Source organism: Erithacus rubecula (assembly GCF_903797595.1).
Source record: "Erithacus rubecula genome assembly, chromosome: 20".
Lineage (NCBI taxonomy): Eukaryota > Metazoa > Chordata > Aves > Passeriformes > Muscicapidae > Erithacus > Erithacus rubecula.
Genome location: NC_136672.1, coordinates 9,836,006 through 9,862,082, shown reverse-complemented (window position 1 = coordinate 9,862,082; position 26,077 = coordinate 9,836,006). Strand labels below are relative to the sequence as shown.

Here is a 26,077-nt window from a genome sequence, read left to right as displayed (position 1 = left end):
GTTCTCCAGATTGATCTTTGTCTTTGCAAGGAAGCGCAAGGCGCTAAAAAGAAAAGCAAAATGAAACGAAATGAAAGAGGATTTGATGTAAAATATTGCACAGCTCACACCAGACATGATCTTCTCCTCAAGGCTCAGCCTGATTTTGCTGATTTAAAACTGGAGGTGTTGTTTTGATTTTTTTTTAACCTCCTGCATCCCTCCAGCTGCTGAGGGAGTGGCACCCCAGGGAATGGCTCATGATTAGGGGATGAAAGCTCTGCAGGATCCCACTGTGGATCCCACAGGATCCTGGGCAGTGTGTGAACAAGTGTCCAAAGCCACCCAGGGCAAGTTATTCCTTTGTCTTACAAAGATCAGCCACATGACTCCCCAGAGGAGCTCTGGGATGAGAAACCATTTGTTGGGACTGGGAGGGACTGGGAATTGGCTTTCCAAACCAGAGGGGCAGCTCTGAACCCTCCCCAGAGGGCACAGGGCACGGTTTGTGTGCCCAGTGGGGTCATTCTGTGTCCCTGGACACACCCCTGGTCCCTGCTGGGGAAGGAAAGTCACAATGGGTTTGCTCAAGGGCAGGACATCTCTGGGAATCCCAGGTGGAAACTGCTGGGTGTCACATTGTGTGACAGAGTGTGGCAGGGTGTGGCAGGGTGTGACAGGGTGTGGCAGGGTGTGACATTGTGTGACAGGGTGTGGCAGGGTGTGAAAGGGTGTGAAAGGGTGTGAAAGGGTGTGAAAGGGTGTGACATTGTGTGACAGGGTGTGGCAGGGTGTGACAGGGTGTGGCAGGGTGTGACATTGTGTGACAGGGTGTGGCAGGGTGTGGCAGGCTGTGAAAGGGTGTGACATTGTGTGACAGGGTGTGGCAGGGTGTGACAGGGTGTGGCAGGGTGTGACATTGTGTGACAGGGTGTGGCAGGGTGTGGCAGGGTGTGACAGGGTGTGGCAGGGTGTGACATTGTGTGACAGGGTGTGACAGGTTGTGGCAGGGTGTGACAGGGTGTGACAGGGTGTGGCAGGGTGTGACAGGGTGGGCACGCTGTCAGCAAGGTCTGGGACATAAATACTGCTGCACTCGAGTTCATTGTTTGTATTTGAGGAGCTACGAGGGGAGAATTTGCTGGGAGCGGTTTTAGGGCAGGAAAAGTCAGATTTGGGACTCTATGGAGATCCTGCTCAAGGTCACAGCTGCCCTCCTGTAGGAAACCTCTTCGGGAGGCTGGCTGGCAGCTGTCACCGGCTCCTCAGGATCCTCACAACTGGTGACCAGGGCCACAGCACTGAAGGACTTTTGGCTGGGTTTGTTTTCCAGGGCTGGCTTCTCCCGCGGCTCCTCCGGCGCCTTGCCGGCGCGGCTCCACTCCTGCTCCTTCCTGTCCAGCTGCATGGCGCTGCAGTGCGGCGCGTACACCTCCGTGGTCTCCTCGAACTGCAGGCAGTCCACCTTGTAGTGCTTCTTCTTGACGTGCAGCACGTCGTTGAACCTGTGGCCCCACAGGATCTCCCTGGGCACGTAGGAGCTGCGCGACTGGTGGGAAGTGCCGGTGGAGTCGCCGGTGTAGACGAAGGTCACCAAGATCTCGAAGGTGTCCTTGGCCAGAGCTCGGCGGTCCAGGCCGTACAAGGGGCTGTCGCCGTCGATCTCGTGCACCACGGTGACGGGTGTCACCAGGATGATGTGGTCGTTGAGCAGCTTGAGGTCCCGGTAGTCCATGCTCATCCTGCCCTCCCCGTCCTGGCGGTAGCGCAGCAGCTGCGCCCGCACCGAGCCCTCCACCATGTGGTTGGGTCGGAAGTCGCCGATGCGCCACATCAGGCAAAACTTGCCGTCCCTCAGCCCCACCACGGCGTGGTGGCTGAAACGGATGGTCTGGGCCCTCTTCCTGGCCGTGGCCATCTTGGCCAAGGCGGCGCCGATGATGAAGGTGTCGATGACGCAGCTGAGCACCGACTGCAGGATCACGGCGAGGATGGCCAGCGAGCACTCCTCGGTGACGCAGCGCGAGCCGTAGCCGATGGTGGTCTGCGTCTCCAGGGAGAACAGGAAAGCTCCCGTGAAGCTGTGCACGTTGGCCACGCACGGGGTGAGCTCCTCATCACCAAACACATCGCCGTGCTGGATGGCGATCAACCAGAACGCCAGGCCGAACAACAGCCACGACAGCACGTAGGACAGCGAGAAAATCACAAACATGTGGCGCCACTTGATGTCCACCAGCGTGGTGAAAATGTCCGCCACGTAGCTCTCCCACTCCCCAAAGATGTGCTTGAAGTAGACGTTGCAGCTGCCGTCCTTGTGGAGAAATCTCCTCTGCAGCATTTTCGCCTCCTTCTCCGGGCTCTCCCCGTAACTGGCCTTGTTCCCCTGGGTATTGACGGGCCTGTAGCAGCCGCTTTGGTGGCTCATCTTCCTCATCTCTGCCTCAGCTCACACAAAACTCCACGGGTTGTTTTCTTTGTTCATTGGAAATCTATGAGATAAAGGAGAAAGTTGGGTTTTACATGATTTTTCAAATGTGATCCCGTTTACTCCACCACGGGTAATTTTTGGAAATTAGTGTGACATCCATTGCACAACTCTGCTCAAAACCAGGCCTGGAAATAGGAGACAGCAACAAATTCAACCAGTTGGAAATATCCTTATCAACCCTAAAATTTGGTCTGTAGATGAAAAGAGAAATCAAAACCCTTGTAGAGACCCTGTTGTGAGCAACTCCTTTAATGATCCCATGAAACAACATTAAAAGCAGTCACATATGGCACAAAACACCTAAATTTGGCCAAATATTGGAGGTAATTAATTGTTTTTTGCAATTTTCCTTGTTTTCCTCCATTAGGAAAAAAAAAGGAAAACCCCCTTATTTAGAGCTAAAACTTCAGTCCTGTGGACAGGGAAATTCAGAGCTGGTGTGTTATAACAAAAAAAAATGTATCAAACACAGGATCATCCATCATTATTTATGTTCCAGCATTGCCCAGAAAAACCTGCACAAGATGTGAACTTGACTGAACTGGTGCTACAGAGACATGTTTGTTCAATTTAGAGAAAATTATTTACATTTCAAATAAAACTCTGAGGTCCTGGAAAGCCTCTGAAATCCTTCCTTAAAGAAAACAAAAAAAAATATCCGGCTGCCAAAAATATTTAAATCTTGATTAATGAGTTTGGAACAAACATGGAGGGTGTGAATGGAAGTTGTGGGTGACACAAATTTAGGAAGTGATGTGGATTAGGAGATTCTTCTGTCAGAGCAGAGAAAAACTGAGCTGTGCCAGTCCTGGGCCATATTTAATGACCAAGAACAAGAATTATGTTAGAAATTGAGACCTCATCACCTGGAATCCAATAAAACCCAACCCAATAAATAAAAAAAAACCAAAAATAAAATCCAATTTAAAAAGGCAAATCCTTGTCCTGCAGGTCTCCAGCTCATTGCACGACATCCCAACCCTTAACACAAAAACCAATCAGAAGTGATGGGGACACAGCAGAAAAATTCCAATTTTTTGCTAATTTCATGCTTCTAACTGATATTTCTAAAGGGGAAAAAAAAACCCCCACTAATAATTTTGTGGGAAACCTGTCATTATTCTTCCAGAAACTGCAAGTTTTTGATGGAAAAATGACAAGCTCTCTTCCCATTTTCAAGCTGGTTTCAGAGTTCGGATGTAGGTTTTCAATGGAGCCAAGAAATCCATGGAAAACGAATTTGAGAAAAGAGAATTTCAGAAAAATCAACTTTCCTAGAGGAATTCTTTTCCTCAGGTCTCTGCTCCCTTTGCCTGAGCAGAAATGACTGCATACACTTCCAGGCAGAGTCAGGCCCATGGAGTGTAAAATATATTGGATGGACTGGATTAACAGCCCAAGAGCTCTCCCCTCATCCAAGGAACAATGACAAGCATGCAGAGACATTCATCCAAAAACACTTAAAAGCCAAACATAGTTTCCATTTCTTTTTTTTTTTCTCCTTTTTTTTTTCCCTCTTACTTTTTTTTTTTTTTTTTTTTTTTTTTTCCAGTCCAGAAATGAATGTGACATATGGTGTCGTAGCCTCAGAATGTGGCCTTCATTAAAAAACACAACATTAATGTTTCCAAAAATACTTCTTGGAATAGGGGCTTTGGAAACATTCATAGGACTTGCTTTACTCAGAGTTTTAAACAAACACTGCAGCCCGGACGATTGAAGATGCTTGACCCAACATTTTCAAAGTCGTGTTTAACAACAAACAAAAACTGGAAACTGTTAAGAGTTGGGATTTTTTTTGGGTGTTTTTTTAAGGACCTCATAATGTGAGGTGTGAAAATAGAGTGAGCTGCAATCAGGAGCCAATTTGTTCTTAAATAGAAACATTTGTAGGGTTTTGTGTTGAGGGGCAGCTCCAATCTCTGCACTCTGACAGGGGCAGGAATCAGGGAATGCTGGAGCTGCGCCAGGGGAGGTTTTGTTGGATTTTAGGGAAAGGTTCTTCCCCCAGAGAATGGGCACAGCCCCAAGAGCTCCAGGAGTATTTGGGCAGCACTCCCAGGGATGCCAGGCTGGGATTTTGGGGTGTCAGGGCCAGAAGCTGGACTGGATGATCCTTCCTCCCTCCCAACCCAATATTCCATGATTCTACTGATTATTGATTACTGATTATTGGCTTCAAAACAGAACTCCTTGAAAATACTCCCAAACATCCCAACCCTCCAAAAGGGACTCACTTCAGGAATCAAAGGCTCCTTAGTGGATCCCACCCTCTGCTGTCACCATCAGAAAATCTTCCCATTTCCAAAATTGTGTTTTGCTGGCACCACCTTGGGATTTTGGTGGGCAGAGCTTTGGGTGGTGGCACACATGGGCTTTGGGTATTGCACAGTGCAGACTGCCCCAGGACACCTAAAATCCCAAATTGAACAGTGAAGATTGCTCTAGGTGACCTAAAACCCCAAAATGAACAGTGGGGACTGCCCCAGGTGACCTAAAACCCCAAACTGAACAATGGACACTGCCCCAGGTGACCTAAAATCTCTGGAAAGAACCTCCCCAGCCACTCCAAAAAATGTTGCCCAGATTTTGGGTGTGCTTAACCACAACCCAAACCTGCACTTTTCAAGGCCACCTCTTCAAGTCCCTCAAGTGCAGTAAAAATCATAATAATAAATAACCATGCATGTGATTAACAACTGTGTGACACTGATGTTGCTCAGAACATTCAGGTCCAGTGAACCCTCCAGTGTTCCTGGATTATGTAAATGAGGATTAGGATGTGTTCCTGGGGACACCATGGAGCAGACATGTTATTTCCCTGTTCCAGACAGGGAGTTTGGGAACCCAGATGTTTCCCCCTCCCTCTGGCTGAGCCACTTTGACTCCTGCAGAACACTCAGGAGAATCTGATTATTACCAAATTATTACCAAAGACCAGAGAGACTGATGGCCTTTAACCCCAGAGCCATTTCAAAAATCTGATTTTCCAAACTGGAAATATTTGACACATCCCTGAGAAAGCCTCAATATTCCATGAGAGATCCTGTTACCTGGTAAAGATTAACAGAGGGGGTGGGGGAGGATTTAAAAACATTCTCTACTCACTAAAGCTCAGGGATCTGTTGTTGCAAATGACTCTCAGATGTTGCCAGGAAGCTTTTTCACCTTCCTATAACACTGACACATAAACCCTCCCCCTTTTCTGCCTTGCTTTTACTTTCTGTGGGTTTTTCCCTGGATTGCTGGGCATGTTTGTGCACATCATGAGCCTCCCCTGGCATTGCAGCACAGCTGAAGTTCGCAGGATCCTTGCTCTCCCTTCCTACAAATGTATTTCCCCCCTTCAAATGGAAGTTTGTCAGAGATAAAAATAAAGCAGCAAAGCCAGGCAGGGTGGTAGGAAGGCAAAAACAGAGAAATCTCAAAAGATTTCATTAGGGTAAATGGCAGAGAATAAATGAATAAAGAATAAGTTTATTCTAAAGAATAAATGTATCAGAGTTCAGAAACCAGAATAATTCAAATTATCGCAGCCAAGGCCAGGATTTTGCTGTGTTGGGTACAGAACTGTCCAGGGGCCTCCACACTGAACCCCAAACTCATATTCTTTAGCAATTTCACCCCAACCAGACATGGGAGGAAATTCCTGTGTTTCAAAGGTCATGAAGGAGAGCAGTGGCAGAACCAGGAACAAACCCAGCACCTGCTTTTTACCCAGTGCAGAGCAGCCACTAAGCAAACAGCAGCAGGAGCAGATTTTCGTGTCGTATTTATATTTTCATGTAGCTCCTCTCGAGCAGAGCAGCTCCTGATTGTCACTCCAAAGCTTCCAGCATCAAGCTGAGCCTTTCAAAGACTTTCAGTGGATGTAATTGTCAATTTAATCCCGATATTTGGAGTTTAGGGCTCAGTGTTTTGTGAGGATAATCCCTCTTGCACCGTAACCTAATACCTAACAAATTGCTGCTACACCCCTTTTATGACTCCCTTTTCCCATCGTGTAAACAATAGGGGTGAATTTTTGTTCGGTGACAACTCCACTCAACAGCCTGTTTGTAAAACATTAAGCAAAACAATGTGAAGATCTGGGTCCCAGGATAATTCTCTTCTGAGATCGGATCAGCAAACAACCCCAAACCCCAAAATTGACCTGGGTGCTGCCCTCACCCCACACACAGAATCGTGTCTGTCCCCCCTGAGCTCCTTCAGCAGTCACCTCAGTTTCCTGTTCGTTTTGGGAATGATCTGAAAGGTTTCCAGTTTTAGTCATTGTTGTGTAACCCTGGAAGGGTTTCAGCTCCGAGACCAGAAATGTGACAAGTCAGAACCTTCGGAGCTGCTTTGGGATCGGCTCCAACGCTTGTTCCTTTAAAGAAAATCCACCACCCACAGAACCTAAATAAACCCATTGTAGGGCAGCTTGAAGGCTTTTCCTTCTTTCTTTCCTTCCTTCCTCTCACTCTTTTTGTTGCAAAGGGATTTTTCCTGCTACTCACAGCCAATTTTTCTGTTTCTGATCTGTCCTCTGACTATCCAGGCTGCTCCAGCCCCAATGTCCAATCTGGCCTTGGACATTTCCAGGGATCCAGGGCAGCCACAGCTGCTCTGTGCCACCCTCCCAGCAGGAATTCAATCCCAAAATCCCAGGAATTCCATCCCAAAATCCCATCCATCCCTGCCCTCTGGCAGTTTAAACCAACATATTTAGTGTTTGTCAGCTCAGATCCCCACAGGGCACTGAAGGGCAGCTCTGCAAGGGGAAAGGGAACACAAAATTCCCTAAACTCCAGAAGTTTTTGTACAAAACCCTTTCAGCAGGAGAAAATATTGCATGTAAAAAAAAAAAAACCCACCAAAAATATATATTATATTTATATATACATAATATTTATGCATTATATATATATATTAATATAAAAATAAAGAAAATACAAGAAAACACTGGATGATCTTTAATGTCCCAACCCAAACCATTCTGATTCTAATACACCAAACCCAGAGCAAAAAAAAAATCACTTATTTCTTCTACTCCTTCCTCAATGTCTCCATACAGGCAGAGACCTAAAGTATCAATATCAAAGTGTTTACTGAGCATTTTCAAGACCAGACAGAGACACCAAAGAGCAGCAGAGCTCTGCAGAGATTTTTGAGTCACGCAATGGTGCCGTGATCCCCACTGGAACAACTCACAGCAACAGATATATTGACATTTAATTCATCTAAGTGAAACCAGATCTGCTTACAATAAAACCAATAAAAAGCATAAAAAATACAAAAATGAAGAAGTTTGGCCCCTTAAAGTGGGAGAAGACAGACTGGAAGCTGCTGCTTGGTGAAGGCTGGTTGCCCATTCTGGAGCCACAGGGCAGGTTCAAAGGGAAGCAGCTCCCTGCTTCCCACTCAGAGCAATTCCCAAAATCCATAGAAAGCTGTGAATGTCTATTTTAATTTATTTGCACTCTATGCACTGCATGGCTGCAGCCAGGAGCCAGCAGTGGAAACACTGAAATACCAGGAGAAATGGAAAGTGCTGGCAACTGGAAGCTCTTGATTTGGGGCCTCGCTGCCATTCTTTGTCCCAGACACTTTGGCAAGGGGGAAACCTAAAACTGTTCCCTCTGAGGAGTCTCTTCCTCCTCTTAACCCTCAGCTCCTGCATGGAGGGGACTGGACCCAGCAGGGGCACAGCAATCCCAGCTCAGCCTCCCCTCTTGGGTCCTGGCTGGGAGCCCCAGTACAGCTGAACCTGAACTGGGACTGAACTGGGATTTCCAGCAGGGAAACAGAGCGACCAGAACTGGTCCTGCTGTGTATCCCAACAGGAATGGGGCGGCTGGATCCCCCCAGGGCCACTGTCATCCCCTTCTCCTGCCTCCAATTCCCTGTCCTGCTTCTCTTCCCGTTCACGTTTTGATGCTCAAGAGTCTCAATTTCTGCTCCAGCCCCTGCAGTTCCAGTTTTTAAAGCTGCCACAGCTGGGACACAGCCTAGAGCTGAAAATCATGGAATGGTTTGGGTTGGAAAGGACCTTGAAGATCATCTTCTTCCAACCCTCTGCCATGGGCAGGCACACCTTCCACTGGACCAGGATGCTCCAGCCTGGCCTGGGACACTTCCAAACCAGGCAGGGATGGAACAGGTAAAAAAATGTATTTTCCATCCAGGCTTCTCCCTTTGGAAACCAGTAACCAAGCTATTCATTAATTCAGCAGGACTTAATGCAAATTAGCTGTGAGGCAATCAAATAGCAGTGCCAGCACTAATTAGCATTTCCTCCTCCCCTGGCTCAGGGGTGTCTGTCCTGATGCCCAGGGAAGCCTCATCCCATCCTTCTGCAGATTCCACCCCACATGCACAGTCATGGATTTCCCTCAGAGCCTTCAGAGCCCCAGCAAAATCCCTCGAGGAACTTTTCCCCCCCTGGCCTTTGCTGGCCAGGAACAGGAGAACAGTTTGTTGCAGCCCTGAATAGCCATGATGTAATTAATGAATTAATGCAATCAGCAGTAGGTGAGTGGCAGGTCAGGAACAATGACAGAAGGAGATCAGAGAGTGCTGAGCACTCACTTAACAGAGCAACACCCTCAGCTCTGTTATTTGCTGTTCTGTCCCTTCCCAAAACACCACAGGTTATTAATAATCTGAGATCTGGGGGAGGGAGCTGATATTCCAGAAGGGTTCTTCCAGCTCAGGAACAGCTTCCCTGACGTCACCCAGAGCAGCTCTGCTTCCTGAGCAGGCAGGAGCTCCTCACCTTCCTGTTTGCTGCACCAGGAAAGGACACGGGGCCAGCACAGCCTGAGCCTCTCTGTGCCAGCTGGGCCCCTTCTCAGGGGTATTCAACATTCCTGTGCCCCTTATTGGGGATATTCCAATATTATTGTGCCCCTAATTGGGGATATTCCATATTCCTGTGCCCCTAATTGGGGATATTCCATATCCCTGAGCTCCTTATTGGGGATATTCCAAATTCCTGTGCCCCTTATTGGGGATATTCCAATATTCCTGTGCCCCTTACTGGGGATATTCCAATATTATTGTGCCCCTAATTGGGGATATTCCATATTTCTGTGCCTCTTATCCATGGATATTCCATATTCCTGTGCCCCTTATTGGGGATATTCCAATATTCCTGTGCCCCTAATTGGGGATATTCCATATCCCTGAGCTCCTTATTGGGGATATTCCAAATTCCTGTGCCCCTTATTGGGGATATTCCATATTCCTGTGCACCTTATCCATGGATATTCCATATTCCTGTGCCCCTTATTTGGGATATTCCAATATTCCTGTGCCCCTTATCCATGCCTGTAGATGTGAGAAATGTTTATACCTAGAACTGCCTTTAATAAAATATTTAGGGATTGTTCTAAACAGGATTTTTGCCTCCCTGTGGGGTGCACAGATTTGTGCCCCTCCAGGCGCAGGATTGGAATTCTGTGGTTTCTCTTTGTGTGAAGGTTTTCCCCAGCAGTGCTGAGTGAAGGAGCTCCTTGATGGGAATTCAGCCCACTCTGAGCTGTTTGCTCAGCCAGCCGTGTTTTTCCTGTTTTACTTCTCCAGGCAAACAGTGTGAAGGAGCGAGCAGATCTTATCAGAGCCCATGTTAACAAAAAATACATCAAATAAAAACCTGCTACATTGCAAATGTCAACACTCCACACACACAAAAAAACCTGATATCTAAACTGCAGTAGGGTTGATTTTTATTGCCAAAGCAATTCCTAAAGATTGTTTTGAGTGACAACTTTTCTGTTTGGCCTCACAGGTGCTGTGGGTTTGTGAAATAAATGTCTCTCTCATTTATTCCACATTACCTTTACAGTGGTGCTGTCACCAGAGACAAGAGCATGGCTAAAGAGAATTTCACCCTCTGGTTTGAAATTTACTGCCCCTGTCCCCTGATTCAGACTAGTTGGGAGTTGGATAAATGATCAGCCATCAGAATTAAATTAAATTCAGGAGTGATGTGCACAGCCTCAGTGGGAGATTTATCCTATTTTGTATCCTGTATTTTTCCTGGGTCGTATTTACTCCTGTTTTCACTGAATAAAATGGAATTACAGCATCACTTGCTCCACAGCCAGAGTCCTTCCAAATTCACACAAAGCCAAAGGTGATTAATGAAACCCCAAATCACTCCCAAGGCCTGTCCAGCCCAAATCATGAGCTCAGGCAGCTCAGCTCATTTTCTGGAATATTCCCTATGATGCTAAACTGCCTCACCTTGATGAGAGGAACTTTGGGAAGTGAAATCTTTGAAGAACACAAAGTGGTGTTTCCCATGGGGAAAGAAAAAAAAAAAAAAAAAAACCAAACAAAACCCAACAACAAACCAAATAAACATCATGAGGGTGTCTTAATTTGGGATCAGCTGCAAGGCTGATCATGGGAGGGGATGAAAATTTGGATTAATGAAAAAGTGACCTCAGAGGTGCTGGAACAAAGGGGAAATTATCTGAGAGCAATAATAGCCAGAAACACCCCTGAGGATGAGCTGATGCCTTTTGGGGCTACCTAAAAACAGGGGCCAGACAAAATTAAGGGAATAAAAAGCTGTTCTGTTTACTGAAGGGCCTTCAGGTACATTTTGGGATGGGATACACCCAAAATGGACAATGGGTTTTCACACTTGTATAAGTTTGGTCCATTTGCATATTGGGGGTCATTCTCCCAATTACAGCTTCAGGTAATGAAGTCATTTACCCCAAATTTGCTCCCCCAATCCCTTTTGTTTCCATCTCTGAGGCAGTGAGGTGTCCTTGATTCCCAGCCCAGAGAGGAATTGCTGTGTCTGCCCAAACTGGGAGAGCAGCAGCTCACACTGGGTGTGGAGTTTGGAGTTCTACACTGAAGAACTGCAGGATTATGAATAGATGAAAAATATAAAAGCTGAAATGCTGATGGATCAGAGCCCCCAGCCCAGCCCAGAGCTGCAGGGATGTCCCTGCAGTCACCCAGGGCTGCTCCTGTGTCTGGAGGAGCTGCCAGAGCCTCCAGCCACACCGTGACGTGTGTTGATAATTATGACAATTATGACAATTATGATCTTATGCCATCGATCTGCTCTCGGGGTGTTTTTCCAATCAGGCTCAGAGATCTCTTTGTTCTTCTGTGTCAAACCCAGCTTTGAGGTCACTCACTTCCACACCCTTGGCTGTTTGTGGACACTGAGCCCATTTCCCACCGAGGAAGACAAGAAACAGGTTGTGTCATTGTCTGGCTCAATTGTTCTCCAGGAATAATTCCAAGGAGAGGAATTATTGGGGCTTTATTGTTGTAAAAGCCTCCTATCAACAATGAAAGGATGTGCAGGGTACCAGCCTGTGTGACAGAGAAAAAAAATAAATCTGTTTTTCATATCAAAAAAATGAATGGGAATCACCTCCATTGATTCAAAAGGAAAATTGGTAAAAGGTTCAAGGGCCAGCACATGAAATGAGTGCTAAGGGCAATTTCTGGTGCCAGTAAAACAGGTGGCTCTGGATTTCTATGTGTGACAGAGGTCTGTAGGGACATCCCAATGATCCCAACCTTTCTGTGCTTATGGTTCAGGGTAGAGGGACAGATTTTTGGCACCCTAACCTGCATTTCCTTCAAGCTGCAGGCAGCACATTCTCCTGGTGCTGGGCATTGCATCCCTTTAGACAGAACTCTGGGATCTTCCAGAATAAAAGGATCCTTATTGCAGGGCTTGGAATTAGACAGAATTCTGGGATCTTCCAAAATAAAAGGATCCTTATTGCAGGACTTGGAATTAGACAGAACTCTGGGATCTTCCAGAATAAAAGAATCCTTATTGCAGGACTTGGAATTAGACAGAACTCTGGGATCTTCCAGAATAAAAGGATCCTTATTGCAGGACTTGGAATTAGACAGAACTCTGGGATCTTCCAGAATAAAAGGATCCTTATTGCAGGACTTGGAATTAGACAGAACTCTGGAATCTTCCAGAATAAAAGGATCCTTATTGCAGGACTTGGAATTAGACAGAACTCCGGGATCTTCCAGAATAAAAGAATCCTTATTGCAGGACTTGGAAGAATGTCCAGGCAGGAGGGGTGAAATATTTCCCCTCCCCACTGAACAGGGAACCTTTTCTTCCAGCATTGCTCTAGGAATTGCTCCTTGCAAGGTCTTGTCTGTCAGCAAAAGCAATCAGGTTTAAGAGGCTGAATTACCACCCTGGAAATGACTGGGGATTGTTTTGGTGATAAAAAACCCAGCGAGTGGGGAAGTTCTCCAGCAGATTTGGGCCAGCACCCTGCAGAAAGGAGCCTTTGGTTGTCAGAACCATTGCTGGTGTCCAGGACAGCTTTGTGCAGGGAGCTTGGATTTCACTCCCTCCTCAGAAGAGATCCCTGCCAACCCCCTGGGACACGCAGGCTCTGGTGGGTTTGGAAAACAAAATGATTAACGGCATTTCCCCCGGTTTTTCCACCGAGCCAGGTCTGTCACAAGGCGGAGAATTCGCAGGAATAGTGTCAATGTGATGTCACAGCAATAAATCCCATTGTGCTGGATTCCATCCTCCCCATTAAAACGCTCTGACCTATTGTCATCCAAGTGGAACCACATTCCACCGGCTGCTCAAAAGGTTCTGATTTCACCCCCCGATTGTTGCCAGGGCAACTGCACCTCCATCCAAAATTGCCTCACCAATCACCGAGCTCCATTTGAACAGGCTGGAGATAAAGCAAAGCACTAATTGCTTATTCCCACTGAAAAAAAAAAAAAAAAAAAAAAAAATTAAACCTTTCTGAGGTCTGAACAACAGAGACTGGCAGGAGCTGCTGGAGGGTTACTTGGGGTTTTTTTGCATGAGGCACCATTTGCCTCATTTCTTCGTGGAATAATGGCTTGTGGTGACAAAATACCATGAAAAGATTAATATTCTGAGTCTATCCAGAGCAAGAGTGCACTGGAAATCTCACCACAGGCCGCTCCTGGAAAGCATCCTCACTCAGTTGTGGAAAACTGAAAGGATTTTCATGAATAGTCAAACAGCTGGTGAAGGTTTGTGAGTGGAAATAGAAACATTTGAATTTCCCCGTTGAGATTTCTGGTGGAAAGTGGCCTGTGTTTTATGGCCTCTACTTTTATTAAGTGAATATCATCTCTGTGGCTCAGATTTGTCCTAATCTATCTTTGAGTGGGACAGAGCCAGGTAGGAAATTGCTTTTTCTCCCAGGATTGCATTTCCTGGAGAGCACAAGGGGCCACTTGGGCATCCAGAACTGGGTCTGCAAGGTCAGGGGTGAGCAGGGCCAGGAGATGGAGATTCTGCCACTCCTAAATGATGCTGATCTGCACATTTGTGCCAACTTGAAACCAGTTTGGGAGATGTTTTGAACTGGAGATGTTTTGTGAAATTCTCTCGAAAATGAAGATGCTTTTATTAAACATGGAAATTTTCCAGCTGTTTTCCAGTTAAAAAATTCTTTTATCCAGGTGAGTCTTTTCACACAGCTCTGTGAGCCCATCTTGGTTTTCCCTTGAAGAAAATTAGCCAGAAAAAAATGGTTGTCCACCAAAATTACTTTTTTTTTTTCCAGTTCTTTTTTCCAGAGTCTTGATTTTTATCAAATGTCAGTCCTTAGATCTTCTTTGGGAAGTGTTGAGCCACTCTCCTGTGCCCCAAAATTCAATGAACCTGCTGAACCTTTCCACAGCAAATTAAGGGCTGAAATCCTCTCCACTCTCCCAATTCTCCACCCCACCATGTCACCACAAAGAGGAGCTGAGGATTCTCCTCCCCTCAAACATGAATTTATCTGCTTTGGAAAGAGGAACCAGGGATGGACTCATGACTGGAAAACACAAGAAATGAACCTTGTGAAATGCAGCACGGCCACTTCCTGAGCTCCAGCTTTGCCTCCTGCCAGCCAGGACAGACAAATCCTCTTTTACAACTGGAGATGAAGAGATGAGGAATCAAACCAAGCCCTTACCCCGGGTTAAAAGCAGGCAGAAAGGGGAGGTGGTGTTTGCTTGTTGTGCTCGTTTGTATTTAGCATGTAAAGGTTTAATTGCACAATTAATTACTGGAAAAGGGTGTTCTCTTACCAAACCCTCTCACCAAAGGCAGAGGGTGAGAATATTGGGCAAGAAAGGTGACTAATAACAGAAAAAAGGGCAGAGCATCAGAATCTCCAGAATTTCAGCCGTGCCAGGGAACACTGAGGTGAGGGAGCAGCATCCTGGTGAAAGGGTTACACAAACCCCCCCTAAAACACGTCCTGTGAACTCAAACCCAGCTAAGAGAAAATAATTCAGGATAAAAAGATGTCACACTATTCATGCAAGCTCCTCATTAGAGCATCTTTGTTAAATATGCTAATTTACAAGGTCTATATAATTATATCTGCAATGCACCATAAATGTGCATTTCAGTGTGTTCCACCTTAGCAAATTGCGGCATCATAAAAATCCTTATCAAATACGGAAATGAAAGTCCTTTATCCCTTAACCCTTATCGAGAAGAGAAGAGAAGAGAAGAGAAGAGAAGAGAAGAGAAGAGAAGAGAAGAGAAGAGAAGAGAAGAGAAGAGGAGAAGATGCAGAAGTGCTGTGAGGTTCATTAGTGAAATCCTTGCAGATTAGGATTGTTAATTTTCCTCCTTCTTTCAGTGACTAATTTCTGTTACTGTAACAAGGAATAAAAAAGTGTCTATTTCCACCAAAACTTAAATATTCACTTCCTCTTCTCCACCCACTGCATTCACTTGACAAAACACTTCCCTCTCCATCCCAGCTCTGGCAAGAAAGCTCACAACAACACTACAGAAAACACTTAAAAGAAGGGTTTTCTGTTTATTAAATGTTCCTAATCACTCTCTGTATCACCATCCCCACCAGGAGAACACGATCCCAGAAGAAAGGAAAATGATGGAACACCAGGACTTTGCAAAGGTTTCTATCCAGTCTCTCACTGCCTGCATCCCCTCTGCATTTCCATCTTGTGCTGGCCAGCCCAGGCACAGGGATTTGAGGCAGCTGGGCAGCAGGGAAGGGGCAGGAGCTGGGATGGAGTAACCAGAGCCCTGGAATCTGCCTTGGCACCTTTCAGCCTGCTCTGAGTGCCAGGTGAGCTGCCCTTGCTGCAGGACTGAAAACCCCAGGGAGGCAGCAAGGAGAGGAAATCCTGCCCCCACTCTTGTGCCACCTTCCCACATCCTCAGCCTGCTCAGACAGGTGCCACAGAGTTTGCAAATGAGAGTTTAAAATGTTTGCTCAGGGTTTGGAAATGTGGAAATTGAGGGGTTTCTAAGGGGGATGAGGAAGATCCTTGCTTTCTCACCTTTTTTATTTGTGAAGTTTCGTGACATAGGAGGGGGGAAATCTCTCAGCTCCTTGCACAGGCACAGGTATGGGGTCACTCAGACCCAATTAACTGTGTCCATTCCTGTCCCCATGGTCTCTCACACCCTGCAAGCCTCAGTTCCCTCGGGGAGAGCTGGCAGTGCCTGTGCTGCTCAGGAATCCCCAAAAACAGGGTGCTGAGCCCCTCCAGAAAGGACAGGAGATGCCAGAGGGGCTCAGCCCCAGGTCTGGGTGGTCCCACAGCCCAGCAGATGCTCCAGGAGAAGGTGGCAGAGCCCTGGAGCTGCCAGCTCTGAATTTCCCTCCTCTCTGACAAGTTCTCACCCTGATCTGCCCTAATTAGAGCCTGGCTCAGCCCTGCAATTACACAGCTTAGCACCCTCCCTAAACATGGGCTCCAGCAAGCTCTGCCTCTCTTCAATATTCAAATGAACAGGAATTCCAGGCACACAAACCCTGTTTCCAAACAACAGCTGAGGAGCTGCCAGCTTCCACTCCAAACACCCCTCCAGATGAACCACAAGCACTTTATTCCACACGGGGTGTTCAGTTAGTTTACAGCTCTCTAAGGCAACAGAATTTCTGTTTACCTGTACAAACACAGGGAAAAGGGTGGTTAAGGAAGGGAGAAATGGCTTTACCTGAATGTCCTGCTGAGCTTTGAAAGAATCTCTGCTTCTTCACTCCCTCATTTCTTTTGCTCTGTCTCTCTCCCTCTCTTCTTGCATGGCTGGACTGACAGGTTGGCAGAGCTGAGGACGACAGGTTGGGTTTGTTTTTTTAGACACAACTCCTCCCCCTCTCAAAGAGAAGGAAAAAAAAAAAAGAAAAAGAAAGACTGTTTGGGGAAAGTTCACAGAAAATCCTGTCCTTTCAGCACATTCAGACTGGGGAGGAAAACGCTGCTTTGGGCAGCCCAGCAGTTTTTCAGTTGTTTTTCCCAGAAAGGCTCAAGGTCTGCTTTGCCACAAGTGTGAAGCAACCAAAGGATTTACACCAGGAACCAACCTGACCCCAAACCTCCCCCATTTCCCTGATAGCTGATCCAGAGGTAATTACAGCCCCTTCTGAGAGCTGCTGAAAAGTGCAAAGGGCTTTTTTGCTGGCAGCACAGTTATCTTTGGGCCTTGGATTTTATCCTTGCACCCCAGCACCTGCCTGGGTAATAAAAGTCACCAAGAGATGTCTGAAAACCTTTTTTTTTTTTTTTCGTCTCAGAACACTGTGCTGCTGCTCACAGCAGGTTATTTTAAATTCTTGCTCTGAGTTGGTCACATAGAGACCAGCTCAGCTCCTGTCCCTGTCACCTGAGAAGATCCCAGAGAGCTGGGACAGGATTTTAACAGGTCAGAAAAATGACCACAAAAACCATATCAGTGTAAAAAGCTTCCACTTCCACAGGCCTTTCCAGGGATAAAACTCATCCCTGGGAATGCTCTTGGTATAGAAGAACCAATAACTGTTTTTATCCTGATTTTATCAATAAATTCTTAATTAGGGTGGTGTCAAACTATTTCAGTGCTGCCTGTGTCCTCCTGGCACAAGCATCTGCTAATAAATGCCAGGAAAGAGCAGCCAAGAGGTTGGTGGCTGGTGATGGAACAACTTCCACCCAATCTCCAAAAGAACTGACTGTCAGTCTCTGCCAGGCTCTAAAGCTTTTCCAACTTGGCACTTTGGGCACAAATCTGCTGTTTCCAGCCTGTTCTCTGCAGAATCTCTGCCTCTTCCTTACCCAGCAAGCAGAAAAACAAGCACACAGCAGACTAATGACTTCATCTGCATGAATTTACATCACAGACCCCACAATCTCCTCTGGGTCAGATTTGCACCTGGGCTGGAACAAGGAGGATTCAGAGATTTCCTTTACCTGCCTCACCATGCTGAGCACCTGCAGCTCTGCAAAGCCAAGAGGGTTCCAAAACTCTGGGAAAAAAACCAAAAGAACAAACCAACAAAAAAACCCCATCCAGTTTAATTTAATTAACATTACAGAGAGCTAGATCAGAGGTCTCACACAGAGCCAGTGTGACATCAGACCCAAAAATGAGATCCCCAAAATTGAGATACCTAAAAATGAGATAGATACCTAAAAATGAGATAGCCAAAAATGAGATCCCCCAAAATTGAGATACCTAAAAATGAGATAGCCAAAAATGAGATCCCCAAAAATGAGATAGATACCTAAAATGAGATAGCCAAAAATAAAATCCCCAAAAATGAGATCCCCCAAACCTGAGATACCTAAAAGTGAGATAGATACCTAAAAATGTGATACCCAAAAATGAGATACCAAAAAATGAGATCCCCAAAAAGGAGATCCCCCAAAATTGATACCCAAAAATGAGATACCCAAAAATGTCCCTTTGCACTTCTTGCAATCTCAGCTTTATCTCCTGCACTAGGGGAGGGCCACATCCATCAATTCCATCAATTCCAGGACTGATTTCCACCCTTCCTGCAGAACACATTCCCTGCCTCAGCATCAGCTCTCAGCTGTGCTCAGCTCCCCAGTTAAGATCAGAGATAACACCAAAAAAACCTCAGAACTCCTTCCTGCCAGTGGAACAAATTCCCTGAATCCAGACAAAGTTGAGAGCTGGTGGATGGTGCTGGAGGCAGCACTGCCTGCTGAGGGAGGTGAGGAGCTGTTCTCAGGTTACAGCAGGGTCACAGAGCTCTGCCTGAATTTCCAGTGCAGAGGGATGGGGAGCAGAATTCGGCAGCGTTCAGCACACACCAGGGTCAGCACTGCTGTGTCAAAGGCAGAATTCCCAGCACAGATCCCCTTTGGCACTGAGTTGGATTTTTCTCAGCTCTCCCTCCTCAGCATGATGAGATCAGAGATCCAAACTCTTCAAAAAGATTTGCAGCTTGAAGAATCTTTGAGATCCTTTAGCAAAGGGGTTTTTTTTCTCTTTGTTGATCCAAGTTACTTTCCCTGGCAGCAAGAAATCACCAAAAACATGCTCAGCATGATGCTCTTGCTTTACCTCTGGCATTTTCATCCCACATGGGAGTTTTGGGGAGGGAGAGAAGCTGAACAGCATCACAAGGAGAGGAAATCTCCAACCTTCAGCTGCAGCTCCCAGCCCAGCCCCAAAGGGTGACAGGTTTTTGTCAAGGCTGTGTCTGCTAAAGGTGAATTAAAGCCAAGAGTTCTCAGCAAACACAGTTGCTGTAAGAGCTTAAAAGCAGTCAATAAATGCACTTCAATTAAGCACTGCAGTGAGGTCGGATTTCTTGTTTTTCCTGTTTCACCAGCAAGCTTCAAGACAGCCCCATAATGAACCCTGGGAGCACAGCTCGTTACAGCACCAGGAAAGTTGCAAAATTGCACCCAACTTTGGGTTGTTATGTTCTGCTAGTTACACTCCCTAAAGGGAAAAAAAAAAAAATCAAAGGGGAAGGAACATGTCTCAAAATGTAGGAACTTAATCCCAAATGCCTTGGTGCCAATGAGAGGATTCCCATGGTTTCAGTGGGCTGTGGATCAATACTAATGTGTGGAAAATTAAATGAGTCAAACTGCTGATTGCAAATAGATGACAGTGGAAAAGAAGTGAAATAAATAACAAAGGGAATTAAAAATTCAGCTCATGTGGAAAGGATGAGAATGGGATGTGTTTTCATGGTAGACTGTGGGTTAAAAGAATTTTTTTTTTCCTCTTATGTGCTGTAACAACTCTCATCTTTTGGCCATGCATGACCCCTTGCTTAGTACAAATTATTCAGCAGGTGATCAAAGGGATGCAGGTAGAAGCCTGCAGACCCAGAAATGGCTACAAAGGACAGAAAATGATGTCACTGTGAATAACTGCAAAACCAAAAAGGAGCCAGGAGCAAAAAGTTACGTCGATGATAACTAAGGTTTGAAAGACAATTATTGAGGAAATAAGAAGAGGAGGGATTGAAAGGAGTGAAGGAGGAGATTTTTACAAACTATGGTAAATAAGGCCAGATAGGGAGAAGTGAAAGCAGCAGGGGAGGAACCATAAATTCCATAGAAATTGCACTAATTGACACAAACTGTCACTCAAGACTGTGCTACATCTCTGGATTTAGAGAAAAAGAGCAGAGACACCAGGAAAACACGGTGGCTGTGCATTAGAAGGGGTATCAGCCTTTTTGGGAAGCCTGTACCTCTCAAGGATCTCAGTCAATGGGGAAAGAGAGAGGGAAATGTGGCTGGGAAATTGGGATAAAAAGGAGGCTGCATCCTCCAAAAATGTTGAGAGACCCCATGGGGAATGCCCAAGGCCTCTCCCTTTATTCCACTAAAGTTACAAAACTCCTCTGTCTCCTTTTTGGACAGAAACCTCTGGTGTTTGTGGATTAATTTTCCTGCCACAAAGACAAATCACAGGAGGGCTCCAGTCCTTTTCCATGTGCACAGGCACTGAATAATTCACCAAGAAATCAGCTGGCCAGTGTGGAAATAATTTGAAATTAACTGAGCCCTCAGGTATTCCATGAACTGGATCTCCAGGGAAGGATGTGGATTACTGCAGCTGAATGGAGCCCTTATTTATCAGATGGAAAAGGTTAATGTCATTTCCTTTCCTTCCCTCCATGCTTTTCCCCACCACATCCCTGTTTCTGGTGAGCAGACAGTGTGAGAACATGTGCTTGATTGTTTAAATCACCAGAGCTGTTACTTGGGGCAGGGAGGGGGGTAAGAAATTAAGATTTCTGCTGGTTTCCTGGGGAGAATTACAGGGCTAGGAAATATAAAACACTGAGGAAAGGAAATGGGTTGTGGAGCACCTGGGCTTTGATTTGACATCCAAGAGTCCTAACTCAAGGAGGGAATTTGTGCATTCTCATCTGCTGTGGTGCCTCATAAGAGCCAGGATCAAACTAATCTAATATTCTTATTCCATACTTTATAAAGCAAGAGTGCATTAGGAAAGGTCATTTTTTTTTTACTCCTTAATGAAGTTTGAATACAGTTAAATTAACTTCTACTAATAAAGAGTCCGTGCTTTTTTCTAATTTCCCTCTGGAGTCTCAAGAGCTTTTGGCCTAAAGATAAATATCAGAGCAGTTCAGCTATCTATTATGTGCTCTGCTAATGATGTCAACAAGTTAATTCTAATGTCAACTGAGGAGAAAATTTCCACGTCAGGGCTTAGCTTGGGCTCAGAGGAAAATAAAAGCTCTTTCTGTGGTAAAAAGACACCCAGGTTGATTTCCCTGTCTCTGGCACAGGATAAGGCATGAAGGGATATTTCACTTCTGCAGAACTCAGATGGACCCAAACCAACCTGAGTTCAGACTTGAGGAGAAGGATAAATATTTGTGATATTTGAGAATGTCAGGGTTCCAGTACTGGCTCCCTGTTTGTCCATGAGGAAGGGTGAACCTCTCTGACAGCACAAGATGTGAAATTCCCTCCCAGTTTAACCTCAGGCACGCTCCTTTCCTCTCCCCACATCCCACTGGAAAGAAATCCAGGCTGAAGGGACAGCAGGGGTCAGAACTTCTGGGTGATCCTGAGGTCACCTCTCCAACCCCAGCCTTCCATCCCTGACCTCAGTCAGTGGCTTTACCTTACCTTGCAGAGGTGCCTTGAGGACAAAAAAATCCATATTTCAGGGCCCAGCAGCGGGGCTGGCTAATTCCAGCTCTGAAGGGAACGGGGACAGAGATGCCCATTGACTCATGTGGGATTTACAATGAGCCCTTATCCATTTTGCATTGTCCCCAAGCAGCCATCTGAGGATAGCAGGGACTGACTATTAATTCCTCAGTGGGCAAACAATCAGCATCCCAGTTAGGATGGAGTAAATTAATGGATGTAGCCAAGGCAACCCCAGTGTGACTCCTGAGTTGGCTTCATGGGCTATTTGTAGGCTATGAAAAGAGCTGAGTGCATCTGCTTTCATTTTTACTTTTTTAATTTTTTTTTTTTTTGTTCATCCACAAAGGAAAAGCTTTCCTGGACAAGCAGGCAGCAAGGATAAAGCAAACAGCCTTTCCCAGAAAGCCAACCTTGACTTTGTTATAATTGCTGTGTAAATATAATCCCACTCATCAATTAAATGCTGCTCTCCAGGGCTGGAACATTATCCATGTTCATGGGGATGGAATCCCTGTCATTTCGCTTGGCTAGCTCCCTATTCATGGGCATTAGCCTTGGGGAAGAGAATGTGATTGCTTGAATAAATTCAGCCACCACCTCCAGCACCCCTGGATCAGCTGACAGGAGTCAGTCTGGCTGGAAGAGGGGCTCAGAAATTGGTTGCCATGGAAATCCTAAATATTCAGCCCTCGGCAGGGGGATGCAGATGGGATATTTGATAAACAGAGCTGACCCCTTGGTCCTACAGGTGTTACTGAAAATCAAAAAGTTGGGTTTTTTTTCCAAAAGTACTTGAAAAATTCTGAATTTTCACCAATGCTCATAATTCCAGGTCCTGTATTCCTTGCAGATCTCTCCCAGCCCCTGGCACTGCAGTGGGGTCACACTCTGTCTGTCTGTCTGTCTGTCTGCATGCACAGAGGGCAGTGGCTAATGGGCTCCGTGCTCAGCACAGCCCTTGCCCCGAGGGTCACCTGTGCTGCTGTCCCTGCCCACCCCGGGGCCAGCCAGCACCTGACCCCTCTCTTTATGGCCCTTGTTCTGTGTGACTGAACACTGTTAATAATTCAGAACGGCTCTGCTCTTTCCCCAGCACGGCTGCAAACTTTACAACCCCAAACACAACCCGTGAATGGATTTCCCTCTCGGGCAGGACCCAGCAGCTGTTCAACAACAGCCAACACCCCCCTGCAGCACTTTAGCACCAGGGCTGACCTGTGTCCTGCTCATTAGGCCGAGGAAATTCAGGATGGAGATGAATTCTTGGCCCTGTGCTGGTAGAGCAGAGCAAGAGCCCAGTACTGGGGGTGTTTAAAATCTCAGTGGTTTTCACAAGAGAGGAGAAACTGAGCTCCGTGGAGCACAGTGTACATTGGGGTGCTGGAGTGACCCCAAAGAAAAACAACTGAGGTAGAGGAGGGTGTGGGGCTCCAGGAGTGGCTGGGGGAGCTGGAAAGGGGCTCAGCCTGGAGAAAAGGAGGCTCAGAGATCCCTCCTGGCTCTGCACAACTCCCTGACAGGAGCATGGAGAGAGCTGGGCTCTGTTTCTTCTCCCAAGGAACAAGATCAAGGGCAAACAACCTCAAGTTGTACCAGCTGAGGGTTAGATCGGGTATCAGGAAGAATTTCTTCCCAGGAAAGGCTGCCCAGGGCAGAGGTGCTGTCCCCATCCCTGGAGTGGCGGCGGGGCAGGCGAGGGGCAGGAGCAGATGGGGCTCGGGGGAAGGGGAGGGATGGGCAGGATGTGGAGCGGGGCGGACACGCGGTGGGTGCGGGATGGACGCGGGTCAGACACGGGTCAGACACGGGTCAGACACGGGTCAGAGGCGGGGGCGGGTGCGGGCCGGTCCCGGTGCGGGTGGGACATGGACGGGACACGGGGTGGATGCGGTGCGGTTGGACACGGGTTACACACGGGGTGGATTCGGTCCGGTGCGCTCCCAGTGCGGGTGGGACACGGGAGAGGTGCGGTCCCGGTGCAATCCCGGTGCAATCCCGGTGCGATTGGGCACGAATTGCACACGGGATGTGCGGTCCCGGTGCGATCCCGGTGCGATTGGGCACGAATTGCACACGGGATGTACGGTCCCGGTGCAATCCCGGTGCGATTGGGCACGAATTGCACACGGGATGTGCGGTCCCGGTGCGATCGGACACAGATGGCACATGGGGTAGGTGCGGTCCCGGTGCCGGTCCCGGTGGGATTACACGCGGTTACACACGGGATGGATGCAGTCCCTGTCCCGGTGCCGGTGGATCACACACGGTCACACACGGAATGCGGTCCCGGTGCCGGTCCCGGTGGATCACACTCTCACACACGGGATGCGGTCCCGGTGCCGGTCCCGGTGGATCACACACGCTCACACACGGGATGCGGTCCCGGTCCCGGTGCCGGTGCCGGTCCCGGTGGATCGCACTCTCACACACGGGATGCGGTCCCGGTGCCGGTCCCGGTCCCGGTGCCGGTCCCGGTGGATCACACACGGTCACACACGGGATGCGGTCCCGGTGCCGGTCCTGGTCCCGGTGGATCACACACGCTCACACACGGGATGCGGTCCCGGTGCCGGTCCCGGTGCCGGTCCCGGTGGATCACACACGGTCACACACGGGATGCGGTCCCGGTGCCGGTCCCGGTCCCGGTGGATCACACTCTCACACACGGGATGCGGTCCCGGTGCCGGTGCCGGTCCCGGTGGATCACACACGCTCACACACGGGATGCGGTCCCGGTCCCGGTGCCGGTCCCGGTGGATCACACACGGTCACACACGGGATGCGGTCCCGGTGCCGGTGCCGGTGCCGGTCCCGGTGGATCACACACGCTCACACACGGGATGCGGTCCCGGTGCCGGTGCCGGTCCCGGTGGATCACACTCTCACACACGGGATGCGGTCCCGGTGCCGGTGCCGGTGGATCACACTCTCACACACGGGATGCGGTCCCGGTGCCGGCGCTATCCCTTCAGCACCACGGCGGCTCCGCAGCCCCGAGCGGGAGCGGCTCCGGCAGCGCTGGAAGGGAATGAGCTCAATCCTCCGCCGTGCACAGCGAAATTTAAAATAATAATAATAATAAAAAAAAATTAAATATCCTTCTCGCGGTTTAGGTTTCATATGGGTTTGTGCTGGAAAACAAATTAACCTAAGAGGATTTGGGGAATTCGAGCCGGGAACAAAAGACAAGGTGGAAGTGTCTGAGTTTTGAAAATGTGCCCACGGCCCCGACTGGCAAATCCTTTCTCTGAATGCTCCTGCTGAGCACTTCCATCAGCACCAAAAGAAAACAGAGAAAGGCGTTTTTTTTGCTGCAGAAAATTATTCTCAGTAAAATATTGGTTGTGCTTTCTCCTCTTCCCCAAAAATGCTTCTGTTCATAAAATTATAGCAGATGAAAACTTAACAGCCACTTAAATCTGTGGATCTTATCTGGTAATTTAATAAAACCATCATTTGGTTTAAAGAAGTTTGGAATTAATTTGTCCAATACATATCTCTTGAACATTAATAATTAATTTTGGGCTGAGACTGTTTCATAAAATCATGGAATGGTTTGGGTTGGAAGGGACCTTTAAGTTCATCCCATGGAGAGAGGGAATTTCTAAACACTGGTGGAAAAGTTTGATGAAAGGACTGGATTTCTCTTCTTCCAACAGATTGTCATTTACTTTTGGCAACTTTGTGCTGAACAAAGCAAAGAATTGTGCAGAGTAGATTAAGAATTAAAAAAAAAAAAAAATCTCCTTCAAGAAACAGGAGCAGGAAAATGTTCTTGCCAGACAAAGCACTCTCACATCCTGTGCACAAAAACTCAACATTTCATCTGCTCCAATCCTGTCTTCATGCACTTTAAAAAATCTTAATTTCTGAGATCTCTAAATGATATTTCAGTGACAGACCAATGCTGTATATTCTGTGCTTTGCAGTGACTTTCAAATGGATGTGATGCAATCTTACCTGCCTCGATTTTATTTATTTTGCATTTCAAAATATGACAATAATCTCATGCTCTGTTTGTTTAGTGATGGGAGCAGATTTGGGTTATCAGAGGAAGTGTTGTAAAAGCCCCAGGTGCCCTTCCTGAATACTCCAACAATTGCTGTGCTCACAGCCTGTCCTTGGTTCCACAGCCACAGGAGGAAGCAGGCACAGCTCAGACTGCAAAATCCCTCCCTAAATTTCTTCAAAATCCCTTCTCATTTTCCTCTTCCCATCACCCTGAAGGTGGGAAATAAGCAAAAACTTCCAACTAGAGTGATATTTTCCAGCTGCTGTCCACAGCCCCACCTTTCCTTGCTCTTTGTTGTTAAGCATTTATCACTTTTTCTGAGCAATTAAAAATAAATAACCCCTGCAAAATGCCACATCTGGCCTGGAGAATCACAATGAAGATGGGAAAAAACCCTCCTGAAACAGAACAAAAAGGCTCTGAGCAGCTCTGAGCTCTCACTCCCATAATAAATCTGCATTTGATCATGAGCTCTAAGTCCTTAAGCACATTGTAGAAATGGGGCAAATCCTCTTTGGGAATTTACTGACTTAAAAAGAGGAAAAGCAACATAATTCCATTTATTTTAACATCATTAGATGCTGAAAAGGAAACCCTGATGATATCATGAGATGTATTTCTGTTGTTATCTGTGTGTTTTAAGACTTGATTGCTGGACACAATGAAGTCTTGTGCTGTAAAGTTAT

At 47.0% G+C, this 26,077-nt stretch overlaps 1 protein-coding gene across 2 annotated transcripts; it reads right to left on the bottom strand.

Annotated features, from left to right (window-relative positions):
* Nucleotides 1–948: 948 nt before the first annotated feature.
* Nucleotides 949–18,932, bottom strand: KCNJ16 (potassium inwardly rectifying channel subfamily J member 16). Of its 2 annotated transcripts, none has more exons than XM_079323737.1 (3): nucleotides 18,789–18,932; nucleotides 16,437–16,547; nucleotides 949–2,471 (listed from the first exon to the last, which is right to left on the bottom strand). In XM_079323737.1, the coding sequence occupies exon 3, from the start codon at nucleotides 2,414–2,416 to the stop codon at nucleotides 1,148–1,150; it is 1,269 nt and encodes a 422-aa protein (XP_079179863.1). In that variant the 5' UTR covers nucleotides 2,417–2,471; nucleotides 16,437–16,547; nucleotides 18,789–18,932; the 3' UTR covers nucleotides 949–1,147. The 2 variants fall into 2 exon arrangements, with proteins under 2 accessions (XP_079179863.1, XP_079179864.1); XM_079323738.1 differs by lacking the exon at nucleotides 18,789–18,932 and adding an exon at nucleotides 16,653–16,761.
* Nucleotides 18,933–26,077: the final 7,145 nt, after the last annotated feature.

Excerpts from the sequence above, each read along its gene's own strand:
- KCNJ16 (XM_079323737.1), bottom strand. The coding sequence starts at position 2,416 with ATGAGGAAGATGAGCCACCAAAGCGGCTGCTACAGGCCCGTCAATACC.